At 43.7% G+C, this 16885-nt stretch overlaps 2 protein-coding genes and 1 long non-coding RNA gene across 3 annotated transcripts; 1 reads left to right on the plus strand and 2 right to left on the minus strand.

Annotated features, from left to right (window-relative positions):
* Positions 1-40: 40 nt before the first annotated feature.
* IFI35 (interferon induced protein 35) lies at positions 41-9406 on the minus strand. Its single transcript, XM_007482145.3, has 8 exons — positions 9268-9406; positions 4318-4401; positions 3958-4056; positions 2650-2797; positions 2450-2556; positions 906-1092; positions 678-784; positions 41-561 (listed from the first exon to the last, which is right to left on the minus strand). Exons 1-8 carry the CDS (start codon positions 9307-9309, stop codon positions 370-372), a joined length of 966 nt encoding a protein of 321 aa, XP_007482207.1. The 5' UTR covers positions 9310-9406; the 3' UTR covers positions 41-369.
* LOC103092570 (uncharacterized) lies at positions 8202-14936 on the plus strand. The gene is made up of 3 exons (XR_462047.3): positions 8202-8296; positions 9620-9805; positions 14132-14936. It is a non-coding gene; the product is annotated as an uncharacterized LOC103092570 (long non-coding RNA).
* On the minus strand, positions 13214-15834 carry RPL27 (ribosomal protein L27). The gene is made up of 5 exons (XM_007482146.2): positions 15680-15834; positions 15364-15446; positions 14491-14660; positions 13407-13517; positions 13214-13307 (listed from the first exon to the last, which is right to left on the minus strand). The coding sequence occupies exons 2-5, from the start codon at positions 15442-15444 to the stop codon at positions 13259-13261; spliced, it is 411 nt and encodes a 136-aa protein (XP_007482208.1). The 5' UTR covers positions 15445-15446; positions 15680-15834; the 3' UTR covers positions 13214-13258.
* Between the last annotated feature and the right edge of the window lie 1051 nt (positions 15835-16885).

Below are 16885 nucleotides of genomic sequence, written 5' to 3' on the forward strand. Positions count from 1 at the left end.
CACGGTTTCTAGACCACCTAGGCCTCAATTTTTCTCCTACTGAATCACAAAGTCAAAAGCATTTATTAAGCACCTATTATGTGCCAGGCATAATATACTGGGGGTATACAAAGAGAAGCAAAAAAGATTAGACCTCACTTTCTCCCTCTCCCCTCTTCTACCCAGTCAGGTTGGAGTAAAATACTACAAAGAAATCTATGAGAGTGATGGCAGTACATGCTTTTCTGGCCCAAAAGCAGCTTAATGTTTTAAAGGGGAGATGGCTAGAGAGAGAGGAATGAAACCTGCCCCCCACCCCTTAAATACAGATAACAAAATCTGGCACAATGAAATGCAAGGAGAAGCATTGAGGGAGGCTTGTGAGGCTGGTTAAGTTGACTCATGGGTGAAAAGGGCCAGACTCCGTTTCCCAGGGGCTACAAACGTCAATGCCTCTACCTCACCCCCACCTTGAGATGGCTTTTGGAAATGAATTTCAAGTGTGTCCTCGAGGTCTGGACCATCCAGAATGTCTGGGATATTGAGTACCAGTACTGAGTTGGGGACTGGGCAGGGACTTATCTGGAAAATATATACACACAGATAATCAGGAGTGGTTGGGGTGACTGGGCACTGTACCCCTCCCAGCACTAAAACAGGGAGATAGATCCCTAGGCCACCCCCCTCCACCATCTTACCTCCATCTCCTGGATCTTGCCATCAACATAGGGGAAAACTCTCAAAGGAACTTCTTGACTGCCCAGGGGCACCTTGAAGCAACAGGTCTGGATCAGGTTCTGAATCACTGGGTAGGGGGGCAAACAACAGGTACTGTGAAGGGGAGATTCCTTAGCCCTGAGATCCCCAAATCCACCTCCCTCAGGTATACAGTGAAGTCCTCACGATGTCCAGACCTCCCCTGTTACCTTTGTCATCAGCAAAGCCCAGAACAGCAGCCCCTGGGAGCAGCTCTCGAGTGGTCACCTCTCCACCTCCATTGGAGGGCCTGCCAAAGAAAATTTCTAGCTTGTCCAATAGCTGCTCTTCGCTCAAATCTCTGTCGGTGGGCAGCCCAACTACCAGCACCTTCTGGCTACATAACCAAGTGAGCACCTGGGAATGGGACAGCAGAGAAAGGGGTCATTGATGCTATTTGTGTCTTCAAACCCACTGACCTGAAGCCCGTAGAACCTTGGTGGGAGAATAGTATACATGTCAGACCTTTGGGAAGGGAAAGATTTTAAAACCAAGCAAAACTTAGAAAGAGTCACAAAATGTAAAATAAATAATTTTGACTACATCAAATTAAAAAGGGTTTGTACAAACAAAACCAATGTAACTAAAATCAGAAGGAAAGCAACAAATTGGGAAACAATCTTCATAAAAACCTCTGGCAAAGGTTTAATTACTCAAATTTACAAAGAGCTAAATCAATTGTACACAAAATCAAGCCATTCTCCAATTGATAAATGGGCAAGGGACATGAACAGGCAGTTCTCAGCCAAAGAAATCAAAACTATTAATAAGCACATGAAGAAGTGTTCTAAATCTCTTATAATCAGAGAGATGCAAATCAAAACAACTCTGAGGTATCACCTCACACCTAGCAGATTGGTGGCAAAGCAGGGACATTAATTCATTGCTGGTGGAGTTGTGAATTGATCCAACCATTCTGGAGGGCAATCTGTAACTATGCCCAAAGGGCGATAAAAGAATGTCTGCCCTTTGATCCAGCCATAACACTGCTGGGTTTGTACCCCAGGGAGATAATAAGGAAAAAGACTTGTACAAGAATATTCATAGCTGCACTCTTTGTGGTGGCCAAAAATTGGAAAACGAGGGGATGCCCATCAATTGGGGAATGGCTGAACAAATTGTGGTATATGTTGGTGATGGAATACTATTGTGCTCAAAGGAATAATAAAGTGGAGAAGTTCCATGGAGACTGGAACAACCTCCAGGAAGTGATGCAGAGCGAGAGGAGCAGAGCCAGGAAAACATTGTACACAGAGACTGATATACACTGTGGTACAATCGAAGGTGATGGACTTCTCCATTAGTGTCAATGCAATGTCCCTGAACAATCTGCAGGGATCTAAAAAACACTATCCACAAGCAGAGGATAAACTGTGAGAGTAAAAATACTGATGAAAAGCAACTGCTTGACTACAGGGTTGGAGGGGATATGACTGAGGAGAGACTCTAAATGAACACTCTAATGCAAGTACCAACAACAGGGAAATGGGTTCTGATCAAGAACACATATGATACCCAGTGGAATTGCGCATCGGCTGTGGGAGAGGTGGTGGGAGGGGGGGAGGGAAGAAAAGAAAATGATCTTTGTTTCCAATGAATAATGTTTGGAAATGACCAAATAAAAATGACCTGGGCAAGCCATTTAACCTAGCTCTTGCCCTTCTGTCAGAGTTGTCGCTAAGACAAAAGGTAAAGGTTAAAAAAAAAAAAGAACCTTGATGGAGGCTGGAACGGGCAACTCCACAGGATGGATGGGGACACGAAGCCGGCATTCCTCCAAGAGGATAAAGTGTTCTTGGTGCTGGAGGAGACTCGCTGCCACTGGAGGGCAGTCAAAGAAGGACACAATCAGAGCTTGTAAAATTGCCCCCAACCCGTGCCAACCCAAAGCCCCCCCAGGTTCCTCATCTTCACCTTTAGGGTCCTCAAAGCTGACCAGAGCTGAGCTCTCAGGCAGTGGGTAATGGATCTGGAGATTGGAGATTACCGTCTCCCGCACTTCCTTTCCCACCTTGGTCTGTCCTTGGAACACCAGGACTGCCTGAGGCACTGGAAAGGGGACCTGAAGATGGGGTGGGGGTGGAGACAGACACAAGGAAGTCCAGATGGATCTGTGATCTCACCAATCCATGAGTTCCAACTATGAATCCCAGGGCAGCTTTGGTCTGTGTTTTCCCCAAAGTTCCCCATTGTGGATCTACCCAGTGCGCTGGAGGCCTTCCTTGCTTTCTCCTAACATCAGGGGTCCTGGTGGGTACTATGGGTACTACCTAGTGCCCCTCTTGTCACACGCCCATCTCATCTTCTCTTCCTAGCATATATATATGCTAGGAATTATTATTATAGTAAATTATATATATATATGTATATATTAATTATAGGAATTGTTACATTAAACTATATATATCAAATATATACATATATATTAAACCTTTACCTTCCATCTGCATCAATACTGTGTATTGGCTCCAAGGCAGAAGAGTGGTACGGGCTAGGCAATGGGGGTCAAGTGACTTGCCCAGGGTCACACAGCTGGGAAGTGTCTGAGGCCAGATTTGAATCCAGGACATCCCGTCTCTAGGCCTGGCTCTATCCACTGTGTTATCTAGCTGCCCCCAGCAAATGTGTATTGATGACTTCCTTTTCTCCTGTTCTTTAGAGCTCCCTACTTGTTCACTTGCACCTGCTCCCAAGGGCCTCTCCATCAGGATGTTCATCTTTAGCTTTTTGGAAGTACTGATATGCCATGTCTTATTGCCACAGGGCAACATCAGTAAGGTGTTAGTATTGAAAAGGCCTGAGGGGCAGTTAGATTGCACAGTGGTTAGAGCATCAGGCCTGGAGTCAGGAAGACCAGAGTTCAAATCTGGCCTGAGGTGCATCCTAACTGTGTGACCCTGGGCAAGTCACTATAATGATGCCTAGGCCTCACCTCTTCTGCTTTGGAACCAATACTTCGTATCAGTTCTAAGATGGAAGGTAAGGGGGAAGGGAGGGAGGGAGGGAGGGAAGGAGGGAGGCAGGCAGGCAGGCAGGCAGGCAGGAAGGAAGGAAGGAAGGAAGGAAGGAAGGAAGGAAGGAAGGAAGGAAGGAAGGAAGGAAATGAGAAATTTTGCAGACATAGATAGACCTGACAGGCTTGGGCCCCTGACTGAGTGTGAGGAAGAGGAAAGAGAAGCAAAAAAGTCTCCCCCACCACCCATTGTCTATTCCCTGCCTTACCTCCTCCTTTGGAGGGACATATTGCTCTGCCTGGAGTTGCTGTAGCTTTTCCTTTCTCAGTTTCAGTCTTTTCTGTTCTTCCTTCAGGTAGCAGAGCTTCTGTTCAGGAAGGCGGGGGAGGTGATGATGAAATAATTACTTGTTTCCCTCCCTCCTTCCTTCCTTCTTCCCTCCCTCCCTCTCTCCCTCCTTCCTTCCACCCTCTCTTAAAGAAACAAAACAAAAGAAAAAAGATAATACTTGTCTTTCCAAAGACTGCACCTATGCAAGGAAAGGGGACTCTCATTCTGGATGGTCCCACCTGAGACGCCATCTCCTCCTCCTTCCTGGAAAGGGCCCCTGCCTCTCACTGGGACTTACCAGAAGCTTTTTTCTCCACAGTTCATCCTCCTCCTGTGGTCCAGGAATCTCTGCTCTTGAAACATTCTCCCATGTCAGTTGATCCTTGTCAATCAACAAACAAGCAGCATTAAGAGCCTAAACACCATGAAATACCCCGTAAGGTACTCTGTAGGATTTAGGCAATACACAAAACATGGTCCTGGGGTAGCTGGGTAGCTCAGTGGACAGCAATTCAGGTCTGAAGATTGAAGGTCCTGGGTTCAAATCTGCTCTCAGACACTTCCTAACTATGTGACCATAGGCCTGTCACTTAACACTAATTGCCCAGCTCTTACCACTTTTCTGCTTTGGAATCTATACTTACTATCAGTTCTAGGACAGAAGGGAAGGGTTTTTTAAAATGGTCCCTCAAGGACTTATGTGAGGCACAGAAAGTGAGGTAGGGAACAGTCTCTGGAATTCGCTCACTTCCTGTAGACAGAGCTAGGCGGCAGTTCGTGCTAGGAGCTTGAGCAGGGAGGAGGCCCGAAGACAGCTTTCCTTCAGATCGGTCACATGAGTCAAGGACTGATTCTCTTCTCTACCTTGGCCTTCCAGGCCTAAAACTCCCTCTGGCTCTGCCAGAAGGTTGAGTTAACCTTTTTCCCTTTCCTCCTCTCTCCTCTCCCTCTCCTTTTCTTACTCCCGTTGTGATTAAACCACCATAAACTCCATTCTGACTTGAGTGTTTCATTTTAGGAATTTCATAAGTAAATTCCTTGGCAACCATAAATTAATATTATAACAATCTTTAAAGGTGATTTTCGCCATAACACTATCCACATCCAGAGGAAAATCTGAGGGAGTAGAAATGCAGAAGAAAAACAACTGCTTGATCACATGGTTCGATGGGGATGTAGACTCTGAATGAACATCCTAATGCAAACATTGACAACATGGAAATAGGTTCTGATTAATGACACATGTAAAACCCAATGAAATTGTGTGTCGGCTATGGAAAGGGTGGGGGGAGGGAAGGGAGGGAAAGAATATGATTCTTGTAACCAAGGAATAATGCTCTAACTTGACTAATTAAATAATTTTTTTAAAGTCCTTCAAGGAGTTTATAATCTGGTGATTTCATGCTGTGTTTTAAGATTTACACACAGAACACTATAACAGTCAGAGCTGGAATGGACCTTAGAGACAGTGTGGCATAGCTGACAGATTTATGGGACATGGACTTCTGAAGACACAGGTTTGAATCCTGCCTGTGACTCTGGGAATGTCACTCAACCTCTCTGAGACTCTGATTTCTCATTTATAAAACAAAGAGGTCTCTTCCAACATTAAATCGCTTGTGATCTAGACGGCACCCCTTCATTTTGTAGATGAGGAAACCAAAGATGACAAATGTCTTGCCCTTTTATCCAGCTTACTAAGTTGGAAATAGTATTGGTTGAATTGATTCAACTATTTTGGCAAGCGATATAAAACTATGTGCAAAAAGTTATATACATCATCTCTACTTATTGACCCAGGAATACTTCTGCCAGGTCTATGCCCAAAGGAGATGAAAAAAAAAAAGAAAAGACCTATATGTATAAAATATTCATAGTTCTCTTTAAAGTGGCAAAGAATTGGAAACTAAAGGTGTGCCCATCAATGGGGGAATGCCTGAACAAATTATGGTATACAATAAGAAGTGAAAGGGGCAGTGAGGTGGCTCAGTGGATAGAGCCAGGTCTGGAGTCAGGAGGACCTGGGTTCAAATTTAACCTCAGACACTCCCTAGCTGTCCGACTTTGGACAAGTTATTTATCCCCAATTGCCTAGGCCCTAAACAGATCTGCCTTGGAACTCAATATTGACTCCAAGACAGAAAATAAGGGTTAAAAAAAAAGAAAGAAAAAGTGAAACAGGAATGGTTTCAGAGAAACCTGGGAAGACATGCCTATAAACTGATGCAGAGTAAGGAGAAAAATTTGTATAATCATAATATCATAAAAATAAACTTTAAAAGACTTATGTCTGACCAGGGCAATGATTAACCACAATTCTTGAGGTAAGAGGATGAAAAATGCTACCACCTCCTGACCAAGAGAGTGATGGAATCAGCATGCAGAATGGGACATACATTTGGGACAATATAGGAATTTGTTTCACTTGATTATACATAATTGTTATAAGGGTTCTGTTTTTCTTTAATAGGAGGTGGGAGCAGCGAGGAGTGAAAATAAATGATTGTTCATTGAAACAAATTTTATCAACAGCTAGCTTCACCATTCCTTAACTGACAAATGGTCAGAGGATACGAATAGGCAGTTTTCAGATGAAGAAATCAAAACTAAAATTAATCATAGGAAAACATATTCCAAATCCCTCTTGATTAGAGAAATGCAAATTAAAACTCTGACACAACCTCACACCTATCAGATTGGCCAATATCACAGGAAAGGAAAATAATAAATGTTAGAGGGGATGTGGCAAATTGGGGCTCAATGCATTCTTGGTGGATTTGTGAACTGATCCAATCATTGTGGAAAGACAATTTGGTACTATGCCCAAAGGGTGTATCTTTTGATCCAGCAATACTACGACTGGGTCTGTATCTCAAAGAGAGGGAAAAAAAAGGGGAAAGGACCTACTTGAACAAAAATATTTTAGCAGCTCTTTTTGTGGTGGCAAAGAATTGGAAATTGAGGGGATTTTCATCAATTGAGGAATGGCTGAACAAACTGTGGTACATGTTGGTGATGGAATACTATTGTACTGTAAGGAATAATGAACCAAATGATTTCAGAAAGAGCTGGAAAGACCTCCATGAACTGATTCAGAGTGAAATAAACAGAACCAGGAGAATGTTGTACTCAGTAACAGCAATATTGTGGAATGATCATCTGTGATAGATTTAGCTACTATTAGCAATACAGGGATCCTGAGGGACCATAAAAAAGTCTTATTACATTTTATTTATTTTGTTAAATATTTCCCAATTACATTTTAACCTGGATCAGGCTGAACTTTAGAGTTGTGAGCTGTATGTAGCTTTCAGGCAGCTTGTTTGATATCTTTGTTTTAAACAACCATCAAATATTAATATAGAAGATACTTTAGAAATCATCTATTCTGCTCCTCATTTTCTCAGCTTATTTTAATTTTATTTTTACCAATTACATGTAATAACAAATTTCCAGACAAATTTTCCTAAGTTATATGGCTGAAGTTCTCTCTCTCCCTTCCTCATTCAGGTGTGGCAGGAGATTCATTCTGGTTTATACAAGTATTATCATGCAAAATATGCTTCCATATTTTTTTTTCCATCATTTTTGTAAGAGAAAAATCTTATGAAACCAAAACCCCAAATCATAAACTCAAATAAACAAATGAAAAATCATACAATAAGTCTGAGGGACAAAGAATTGTCAACTAGAAAAAACACAGAACTATTAAATAGTCAAAATCACTCAAGGGCTAAAGGGGTTCATCGCTAATAGGCCACAACAGAGCTGCTGTCCGGATTGAACTCTGGCCTCTCTGGTCACTGACCCCTGGGAGTACCACTGACTCAGGATGGACTCCCTGGAACAAAAGAATTTGGGGAACCTATATACCACTCTAGATGACTTGGGGGCTTAGAGTGAGAGGGACAGTAAATTGACTTTACAATGGTAAGAAAGGAAAATGAGGAGTTCCAGACAGGAATGACAGTGAGGGGCTGAGGCCCCACAATGGACCCAAAAGGGAAAGACTCAGCCCAGGGCAGGATCACCTTGGTAATGGACCTTAGCCTAGGGGGAGAAACCATGGGGACAAAAGATACATAACATCAGATGGGATTGGCTGAACAAACTGTGGTACATGTTGGTGATGGAATACTATTGTACTGTAAGGAATAATGAACCAAATGATTTCAGAAAGAGCTGGAAAGACCTCCATGAACTGATTCAGAGTGAATCCACCCAAACTACCAGTGAAGTGGGACCTTCCCTCAGGAGGAAAACTCTCCCGTGACAAGGTCAAAACCTGGGGTTTCTACCCTCAAACTAAATACCTGCCCTTTGGGAAGCCTCAGGGCCAGGCCCACTGATTGGGTGGAACTAGAGACCTTAAACTGTTTGGGGGCCCTAGTATGGGTGGGATTAGCGGACATAGTCCCAATGTTGGGTGCCTGTACTTGTTTTAGAAGCTTCTCCCATTGGATTAAAGAACTCTCCCGAAGCCCAGCTCTTGGTTTGACCCTTTCCTCTGTAACTGCTATAGCTGACTGCTCTCAGGCTCTCTGATACCCCCGAGGCTGGCTGCAGACCTCTAGGCAGCCTGCTTGCAGTTTGTCTAGGCAGTTCTCCGGAGGTATAAACGATCCCCAAGCTCTGCCCCTCTTGGGTGCCTTCTCCCAGGGATCCTCCCCAGAGTCCCCAGGGCGCTGGGCCGGGGCGGCCGGAAACCAGATCTATCCCTCTCCTGATTGAAGACCTGTTGTTTCTGACTATGTCCGAGTTCTGTTTTTTCCAAGTTAACACTGTCTGTGACGCAGATCAGATTGTTTACCAGCTCAGGAAGTGGGGAGGGAAGGAGGAAGACAATTTGGATCCTTTAACTTCAGAAAACTGACGGGAAATTTTGTTATTCAACGGAGTTGATAAACACCTTTACAAAAAATGTTTAAACCGTTAGTTTTAGGGAAGAACAGCTGGGACAGGGGACTAGAACGATATGTGGATTATGCTGAAATGAGAATGAGGGTTGAGGTTTATTCCGGTCATTGGACTCCCCCCAGGGCGTGGGGAAGGCAGACATCTTCAGAGTCCGGGAGTGGGAGTTTCCCAAGGGCTTCATCTGTTTCCTCTTTCCTTTTGGAGGAAACCAAAGTGGGGTGGTGGTACAGAGAAGCAGCCCGATTCCGATCCCAGACACCGCAGGACCCCTTTCCATTCCCTCAACCCCTAATCCCGACAGGCAGTCCCCGTCCCCGTCCCCACCGCTTACCTGGCTCGGGTCGTCTACGGGGAAATTGAATTTCTCGGCCATGTCCTGGCTAGGGGCAGTGCTAAGGCTCAGGGGCTCCCTGGAGGCGAGGATTCTGGGAAGGGGCTGCCCAGGGTGACTCCCTGGTTAACGCTACTCTGGGAAAATGAAATCTGCAAGGTGCCGGCCCCATCCCCAGGGTGCTTCCACTTTCGTTTCTTAGAAATACCCGCCCCGCACTGACCACGCCTCCCTCGGGGCTGGTTTCCTCGTCCCGAGAGGGGGCCGGTCCGGGCCTCGGCCCCGCAACCGGAAGGAGCCGGCTCCCCCACGCCCGGACACCTCGAAGCTGTCCCGGTCTTTCCTTCCCCAGCCTGGAGACCTGGCCCCGCCCTAGAATGGGAACCCCCTCTCCCACCGTTCCAACTTCGCTCGGTTCCACAAGAACTTCTTAAGTGCCTCCTTACGTGGGCGGCCGACAAGCATTTACTGAGGCAGCTGGGTGACCCAAGTGGATAGAGAGCCAGCCTTGGATATTTGTATCAATTTAAGACAAAAGGTAAGGGGTTAAAAAAATAAAACAAGCATTTACTGAGTGTTTACACTCCACAGGGCATTGGGCTAAGCACTAACAGCAGGTTCTAATAGGGGAGACCCGATCCTTATCCTCTTATTGAAAAAATTAATTTAGAAAATGGCAGTTAATAAAGGACAGAGAAGAAAAATTAAAGAAATGGGAGAATTGGGGGAAGCCATAGGGAACATAAGAGAACTAAATATGCTACTGACTGGTTTAATTGGTTAAGAACAAAAACCTTGCTATCCAGAAGATCTCCTTCCCTGGGTCTGTTTTAAACAACTTAGTGGTGGGTATTGTGTATTATTACTTTTTATCAGTACCCCCCCCCCCCTTTTCGGTCCAAGAAATACAAAGAAAAGCAGGTTTATAACTAGGAGGGGCTTTGTTCTAAATCCCTGAAAGCCTGGGAACACCCACAGGTATTTTTGAGTATAAATATAAACATATATAATGGAAAAAGCAAAGAACTATTAAATAGTCAAAATCACTCTTTAATCAAGGGCAAAAAGGGGTTCAGTGCTAGGCCTTGAGGACAGAGCTGCGAGACACATGGGACTGCAGAGTCTGAGGATTGAACTCTGGTGGCTCTGGTCACTGACCCCAGGGAAATGTCAAATGTAGGAAAATGACAATTCTGAGGAGTCATTAAGGTCGGGGCACTTAAATACCTTTCTAGATGACCTGAGAGTTTAGGATGAGAGGGATAGTTGATTGACTTTACAATGGCAAGAAAGGAAAATGAGGAGTTCCAGACAGGATTAACAGTGAGGGGCTGATGTTACAATGGACTCAAAAGGGAAAGATCCAGCCCAGAGCAGGATCACCTTGGTAATGGACTTAGCCTAGGGAGAGAAGCCATGGGGACAAACGATACATAACATCAGATGGGATTGGCTATTCCCACCCAAACTACCAGGATGTCTCTTGTCTGGTGAAGTAGGACCTTCCCTTAGGGGGAAAACTCTCCAGTCAGTGGATTCTACCTCCTTACTAAATAAACCGGGGACTTCTAGATTTCCACAATAGACAGGTACAACTATATAGATAGGCACACACAACACACAATATATATATATCTATATATATATCTATGGACAGGTATAATATCTAAACACAAAAATGTATGTACAATAAACAGGCACAACTATATATACACACACACAATATATTATCTACTATATATCTATTGACAGATATGACTATATACAATATCTACTATGTACAGACAGGTATAACTATATATATGTGCAATATACAACACAGACAATGACATATATACAATATATGACTATATATATCCAGAGACACACAGGTACAACAAAGTAGGCATAAAGTTCAAAAGGGCAGGGAGCTGCTGTAGGACAAAAGCATGACCAAAGGTCCTAAATAAATCAAAGGTTTTTAATCCATTGAATCCCTAATGGAGAGTCAGGACAAGGCAGGCTCCATCTGACTTTTGCTTTAGGAAATCCTATTGATTCAGAAGGGAATAGAATTTCTTGACAAAACAGAAGACATTTGAAACATGCTTTGTTTACCCTTCCGGTTTTTAGTTTCTGTTGTTTGTTTTGTGTGTGTAGGTGGTGTTGGGTCATAAAAATCAGGAGGCATAAATTATCTCAAATTAATGAGTTTATTGTCACGTGCAATAGCCAGAGTGTAGACATGTAGGCCGAATGCATGCACACAAGTGGCCCCCTAGAGACTACAGATTCCCCTAAATCACCCTCGTTTTTAAACACTTGATCAAACAACTCTGGCCTCTTTCCCAAACATTGTTCTCTTGTTGATATAATATTGAAGCAAGTCCTTTTTCTTATCCTGAAGATATTGTTTTGAGAATTTAGAAAAATTTGTGTTCGAAATTATTTCCCTCTTTGAGAAGGCAAGCAATTTGATAAATATTATATGCAGTCATGCAAAACATTTCCATATTTGCTGTTACAAACAAAAAAATGCTTTAAAAATAAATTATGCTTCACTCTGCAGCCAGACTCCATCAGTTCTTTCTCTGGTGGTGGATAGAAATTATCTTGGATCATTGTATTGCTGACAATAGCTAGGCCATTCACAGTTCATTACAATATTGTTGTTTACCATGTTCTCTTAGTTTTGCTCTTTTTTACTTTGCATCAGTTTATGTAAATCTTAGAGGTTCTGAAATCATCTTGTTATATATATATAAAAATAAAAAAAACATAGAATATAAAATAGCCTAATTCTGGTAGAATTTTGTGGGTGAGTACCATCTTCCCCACTTGACTCCCATTCCCTGAGTCAATTTTGAATCAATAATTGAGTTATGGAATTGAGAACAAATTAGTTATGTGGGAGAACCCCTTCTGTGCATATAAAAGATGGGACAGGACCCTCATATTGGGAAAAACCATGTTTTCTTTGGTAAATAAAAATAAAATCTCCATTTACATAGCCATTACTCTGGTTCAGGTTCTCATAAAAGCCCATTTTTAAACTTAACATCCAACCCATTCCAATCTATCCTCCACAGGGCCACCAGTTATTTTTCTAAAATTAAGTCTGATCCTGTCCCTTCCAACTCTGGTGCCTGGCTCTTAATACCTGCAGGATTAAACAAACTCCTATTTGGCATTTAAATCTCTTTACAGGCTTCCAAAGATTTTGGAACAAATCATTTCTTTGGGTTAGGTGAAGGAAATGCCAAACCATTCCATTACCCCTGCCAAGAAAACCCCCAAATATTTACAAGCAGCATGTCTATAATAAACTCCCACCTATTGGAACCCCCAATTTCCTTCAAAATTCAGCTTAAATTGCCTCCTTTACTAAAGGTTCTTAATCTTTTATGGGTCATGGTGAAACCTACAGAACCATTCTCAGAATGCTTTAAAATATGAGCCAGGATTACAAAGAGCACTTTGTACAAGTAGCTCTCCTACACCGAGGTGTAGGAGCAGGCATCCCTCAATCTAGAAAATCTTCAAAAAATTTTGGCCCTCTTGGGATCAAAGGTGGCCATATTTTTTCCCCTTTCTTTTATGGGATGTTTACAATACTTTATTGTAAAGTTTGGGTTAAGTATTTGGTCAAAGGCTATATGTAGGTCAACATTAAGTAAAAATGAATTTTTAAACCTTTTCTGTCATCTGCAGCTTCCACAAAACTCCCCCCAAATTCCCATTTTTTAATGCCAACTTGGTAAGTGATCAAAACCACAATGGGATATAAAAGTTGCAATGTGGATGGGATACCTGTATATTGAAATGAAGTCATAAAATGTATATGCACACGTTCTATCCCACTCTACTCCTCTGCTCCCTTTCTCCTTAATAAAACAATTAAATTCATTCTCTTCTAAAAAGAGATGATTTAGACCCCAATATACTCTAAGAATGAGACATACAAATGTTTATTTTTAATAAACATTTTATTCACTGAGCAGGTAGAGTAGTTCTAAAACCGCAGCTTCTGGAAGAACCACTTGTTTTTGCCTGTCTTGTACCTGGAGAGAAAAAGGGTAATGATGAAGAGAATATAAGCAAGAGAGAAGCCCTCAAGTCAAGGGAGATCATTTAGTATCATACTACTTGATATCACTTACCTCTCTTCAAACTTGACCTTGGCTTCCCTCCTAGCCTTGCGTTTCAGCACAGGATCACGGAAAACATCCTTGTTGACAACTGTTTTGTCCAATGGGATATCCACAGAGTATCTGGAGATATGAAAAGCTGGCATGAATGCTAGTAGGGGAAATTGGTCACATCAACAACTGGACCCAGGTCCCCTACTAACCCACGACTACTCTGTACTTTATAACACAAGCAGTCTAAAGAGTCCATCCTCCAAACCCATTTTTGAAATGCTACCATCACATGAGTTCCACACAGGCCAGACTGAGAGTAGATTAAGGTAGGAAAGAGGGTTTAAGGTGGGTGATTTGAGTTAAAAACAGATAAAAGACATTAGGAAGACTAGAATTAAACAGTTCAGGGCTGGGAAATGGATTAAGAGTAGAAACCTAATTTCCACTTCCCTATCCACAGAAAATTAGCTTAAGATCTACTGAATAAAGTGTCAATATTGGCAGTAGGGTGGGAATGTTCTGATGTCAATCACAAGTGTTCAAATTTGGCCTGTGGCACTTTACCAGCTATGTGATCTTGGGCAAGCCATATAACCCATCTCAGTTTTCTCAAGATAGTGGATTAGCACCTACTTCTTTAGGATTGTTGCAAGGATTAACATCTGTAAAGTGCTTTATTAGAATAAAATCTGGCCTACCAAAGGGACTTAACTGACTCCTTTCCCCATTTCTCTTTTATTTAGAAAGAATTAAGATCTTGTTTGGAAGAACCTCAAGAATCTTCAAGTGCAGCCAAGAAATAGTTCTAATTGAAGACCAAGCTACCTTTCCTTGTTTTATATTCACATTAATGCCACCTCAAACTGTCCTGGGGTAGAAAGATGTCAGCTGACATGGGAGGGTTTTGCCTCTATGCCTTCTCTAAAGCAGAAAGGCTTGGACATAGAATGTTCAACTAATACGTTTTTAGTGCATTAATTTAAAATCAAGCATTTTTGGCAGACCTTCACCTGAAGAGTACAATATTTATATTTCTCAGCTAACTTGCATGTTGTAACTGACAAGGGAATTGACTTTAGCCTCTCCTTTTACAAAGGCTTACCTGGTAGGCATGAGGTGGTTGTAGTTATAAACCTTCACAAATGACTTGATTTTTGATCTCTTGGCAATCTTTTTTTTGCCCATTGCTGCAGTCACTTTTCGAGGGTATCGGTCAATACCTGCCACCAGGGCATGGCTGTAAGGCCTGTCAGAGGTCCCATCATCAATGTTCTGAGAGAAACAAGAAAACATGCTACTACCAGAACTTGCTTTACACATAGGTTTCGGTGATCAGACTCCCTTCAAGGCTAGCATCAGTGTCTGCTAAAATAATAAGGGTTGCAAGACCCCAGCAGGAAGAATGCTTAAGTTTCCTATCCACTGACTGCTGAGATTTTGGCCCAAAACTCAACAACCCTTCGGAACAGCTTCACCTAGCACCCAGTTCTCTTTCTAAAAGAACACATTTTGTGGTCAAGGAAAATGAAGATCCATGTTAAGACTATATTCACGTAGCCTTCATGACCTGATCTTTTAGACCTCACTTTCTGACTCCACTTACTACAACATTCTGTGAAACAGGGCTCCCTCCCTCCTCTTCCTCTCACAATCCACTCATCTTCAAACTCTATGCATTTTCCCTGAAAGTTAGTTTCTCCCTCTGTTCCTTAAGTCCCAGCTGAAATTCCACTTCCTCCTTAATACTATAGTTCTGTCTCGAACTTGTAGGTACCATACTTTTGGCACGCGGTCTCCCTTCTAAGTCTCAAGCATTCTTGAGGGCAAGAGCTGTGTTTGCCCTTCTCTAGTCTTCCCAGAGCTTAGCACCGGGTCAGGCACACAGCAAATGTTTAATGCATGCTTGAGGCCTAGATTGAGAACAGGCCAGTCAGCTTCCCTAGGCTCCCCGCGCCTGCCCCGGTTCTGCCGATACCTTTACGATGACAGCTTTGCGCCCGGAGTACCGCCCGGCCAGGACCAACACCACTTTCCCGGGTTTCATGAACTTGCCCATTTCTGTGGAGAGAAAGTGGCACGAAACAGACCCCTAAGCGCGGAGGCCTCGGGCACCGCCGGCCTCAGAACCAGCCCCTGCTTCTTTAGTTTCCCTTCGGGTCTACATCCCCCCCCTCACAGTCTGCAGGCCCGGAGGCCTCCGGGTTCTAGCTGAAGGGGCCTCCAGGGCTCCTGGTGTCCCGTAGAGCGCGGATGGCACCGGATCCTACCATGGTCCGGAGCCAGGGACTTACCGACACGAAGCGGATAGCTCCTGAAGCCAAAAGGAAGACGGCACGCTTCCGCTGACCTTTCACACCGGGTTAACGTCACTTCCGACTTAGGCCCCTCCTCCGAGTCTAGGCTTTCGAGTTGCGCTCGACGAATCCGCCAGGTTGTGGGCGGAGGAAACTTTTTGAGTTAGCGGCGGGGCCTGGCGAGTCATCAGATCAAATCAGGTTTTATTAGCAGGGGACTGGGACTTCGAACTGCTAACCTGTTCCTGAGATTTGGAGTTAGGGCAGGATTCAGGATCTGGAGGCTATGAAGGGACACCCTCCTCTATTCCGTAGAACAGATGGGACTGGGGAAGTGTAGAATCTGGAGACTTTCACTCCGCTTGTTTTTTCTTTATTGCAACTCGGAGGGAGCGCCTTCGCGCAGGTCGGGCAGTCAATCAGCAGATGCTTATTCAGTGCCCACTATGTGCCAAGGACCGTGCTAAACGTGTGTATGTGAAGAGAAGGCAATCCACGGCCTCAAACAAGAATGACCACAAGCGGGGGTCCAGCCTTTCCCTCACTCCAGTCTACTCATCAACTCATCTGACACAGGCCACCTTCTTAGCACAGGTCTGACCACGTGACCGCCCCTCCCCCTTCCCTAAATTCTTGTGGCCCCTGATTGCCATCGGGATTAAATATAAAACCCCGTTTGGCAGTCAGAGCTCATCACCTGGCTCCTCCCGGTGCCAATGGCCTCCCGACTGTGACTAGCACCCGGCACTCCCATTTCCACACTCACAGGTGTTTTTTCTGGCTGTCCCCTGCCTTCCCTCATCTTTGCCTCCTGGCTTCTTCCCTGGCTCCCTCTAGGTCTCAGCTAGGGTCTCGCCTTCGGTCAGAAGCCTTTCCCATTGTTTCTCCTTAATCTTAACGAGTCCCTTCTGAGATGTTCCCACGTTATCCAATTATAGACCTTGTCTGTACATAGCTGTTTGCAAGTTGACTTTATATCCCCAGCGCTTGGCATGGTGCCTGGCAACAACTGATTGTTCTACAACTATCTCATTCAATGCTCTAAAGGAATATCTGTTATTTAAGGAGAAAACCATTGTCTTCTGGGTGTCTCAGAATGTAGACTTGAGTTCAAATGTATCCTTGCATATATTAGTTATGAGCCTGGCCAAGTCATTCAAAACCTCTCAATTTCCTCAATTATAAAATGGAAAAGGGACAGGT

This window comes from Monodelphis domestica, chromosome 2 (assembly GCF_027887165.1).
Source record: "Monodelphis domestica isolate mMonDom1 chromosome 2, mMonDom1.pri, whole genome shotgun sequence".
NCBI lineage: Eukaryota > Metazoa > Chordata > Mammalia > Didelphimorphia > Didelphidae > Monodelphis > Monodelphis domestica.

Bases quoted from the DNA above. Each gene is read 5' to 3' on its own strand.
- IFI35 (XM_007482145.3), bottom strand. From the start codon at position 9,309: ATGGCCGAGAAATTCAATTTCCCCGTAGACGACCCGAGCCAG. The intron at 4,057-4,317 runs GTAAGTCCCAGT...CTTCCTGAACAG, and splicing joins TGTGGAGAAAAAAGCTTCTG to AAGCTCTGCTACCTGAAGGA. The intron at 2,798-3,957 runs GTAAGGCAGGGA...CCCCATCTTCAG, and splicing joins ATGTCCCTCCAAAGGAGGAG to GTCCCCTTTCCAGTGCCTCA.
- RPL27 (XM_007482146.2), bottom strand. From the start codon at position 15,444: ATGGGCAAGTTCATGAAACCCGGGAAAGTGGTGTTGGTCCTGGCCGGG. The intron at 14,661-15,363 runs GTATCGGCAGAA...TGTTTCTCTCAG, and splicing joins GCAAAGCTGTCATCGTAAAG to AACATTGATGATGGGACCTC. The intron at 13,308-13,406 runs GTAAGTGATATC...TTTTCTCTCCAG, and splicing joins AAGGTCAAGTTTGAAGAGAG to GTACAAGACAGGCAAAAACA.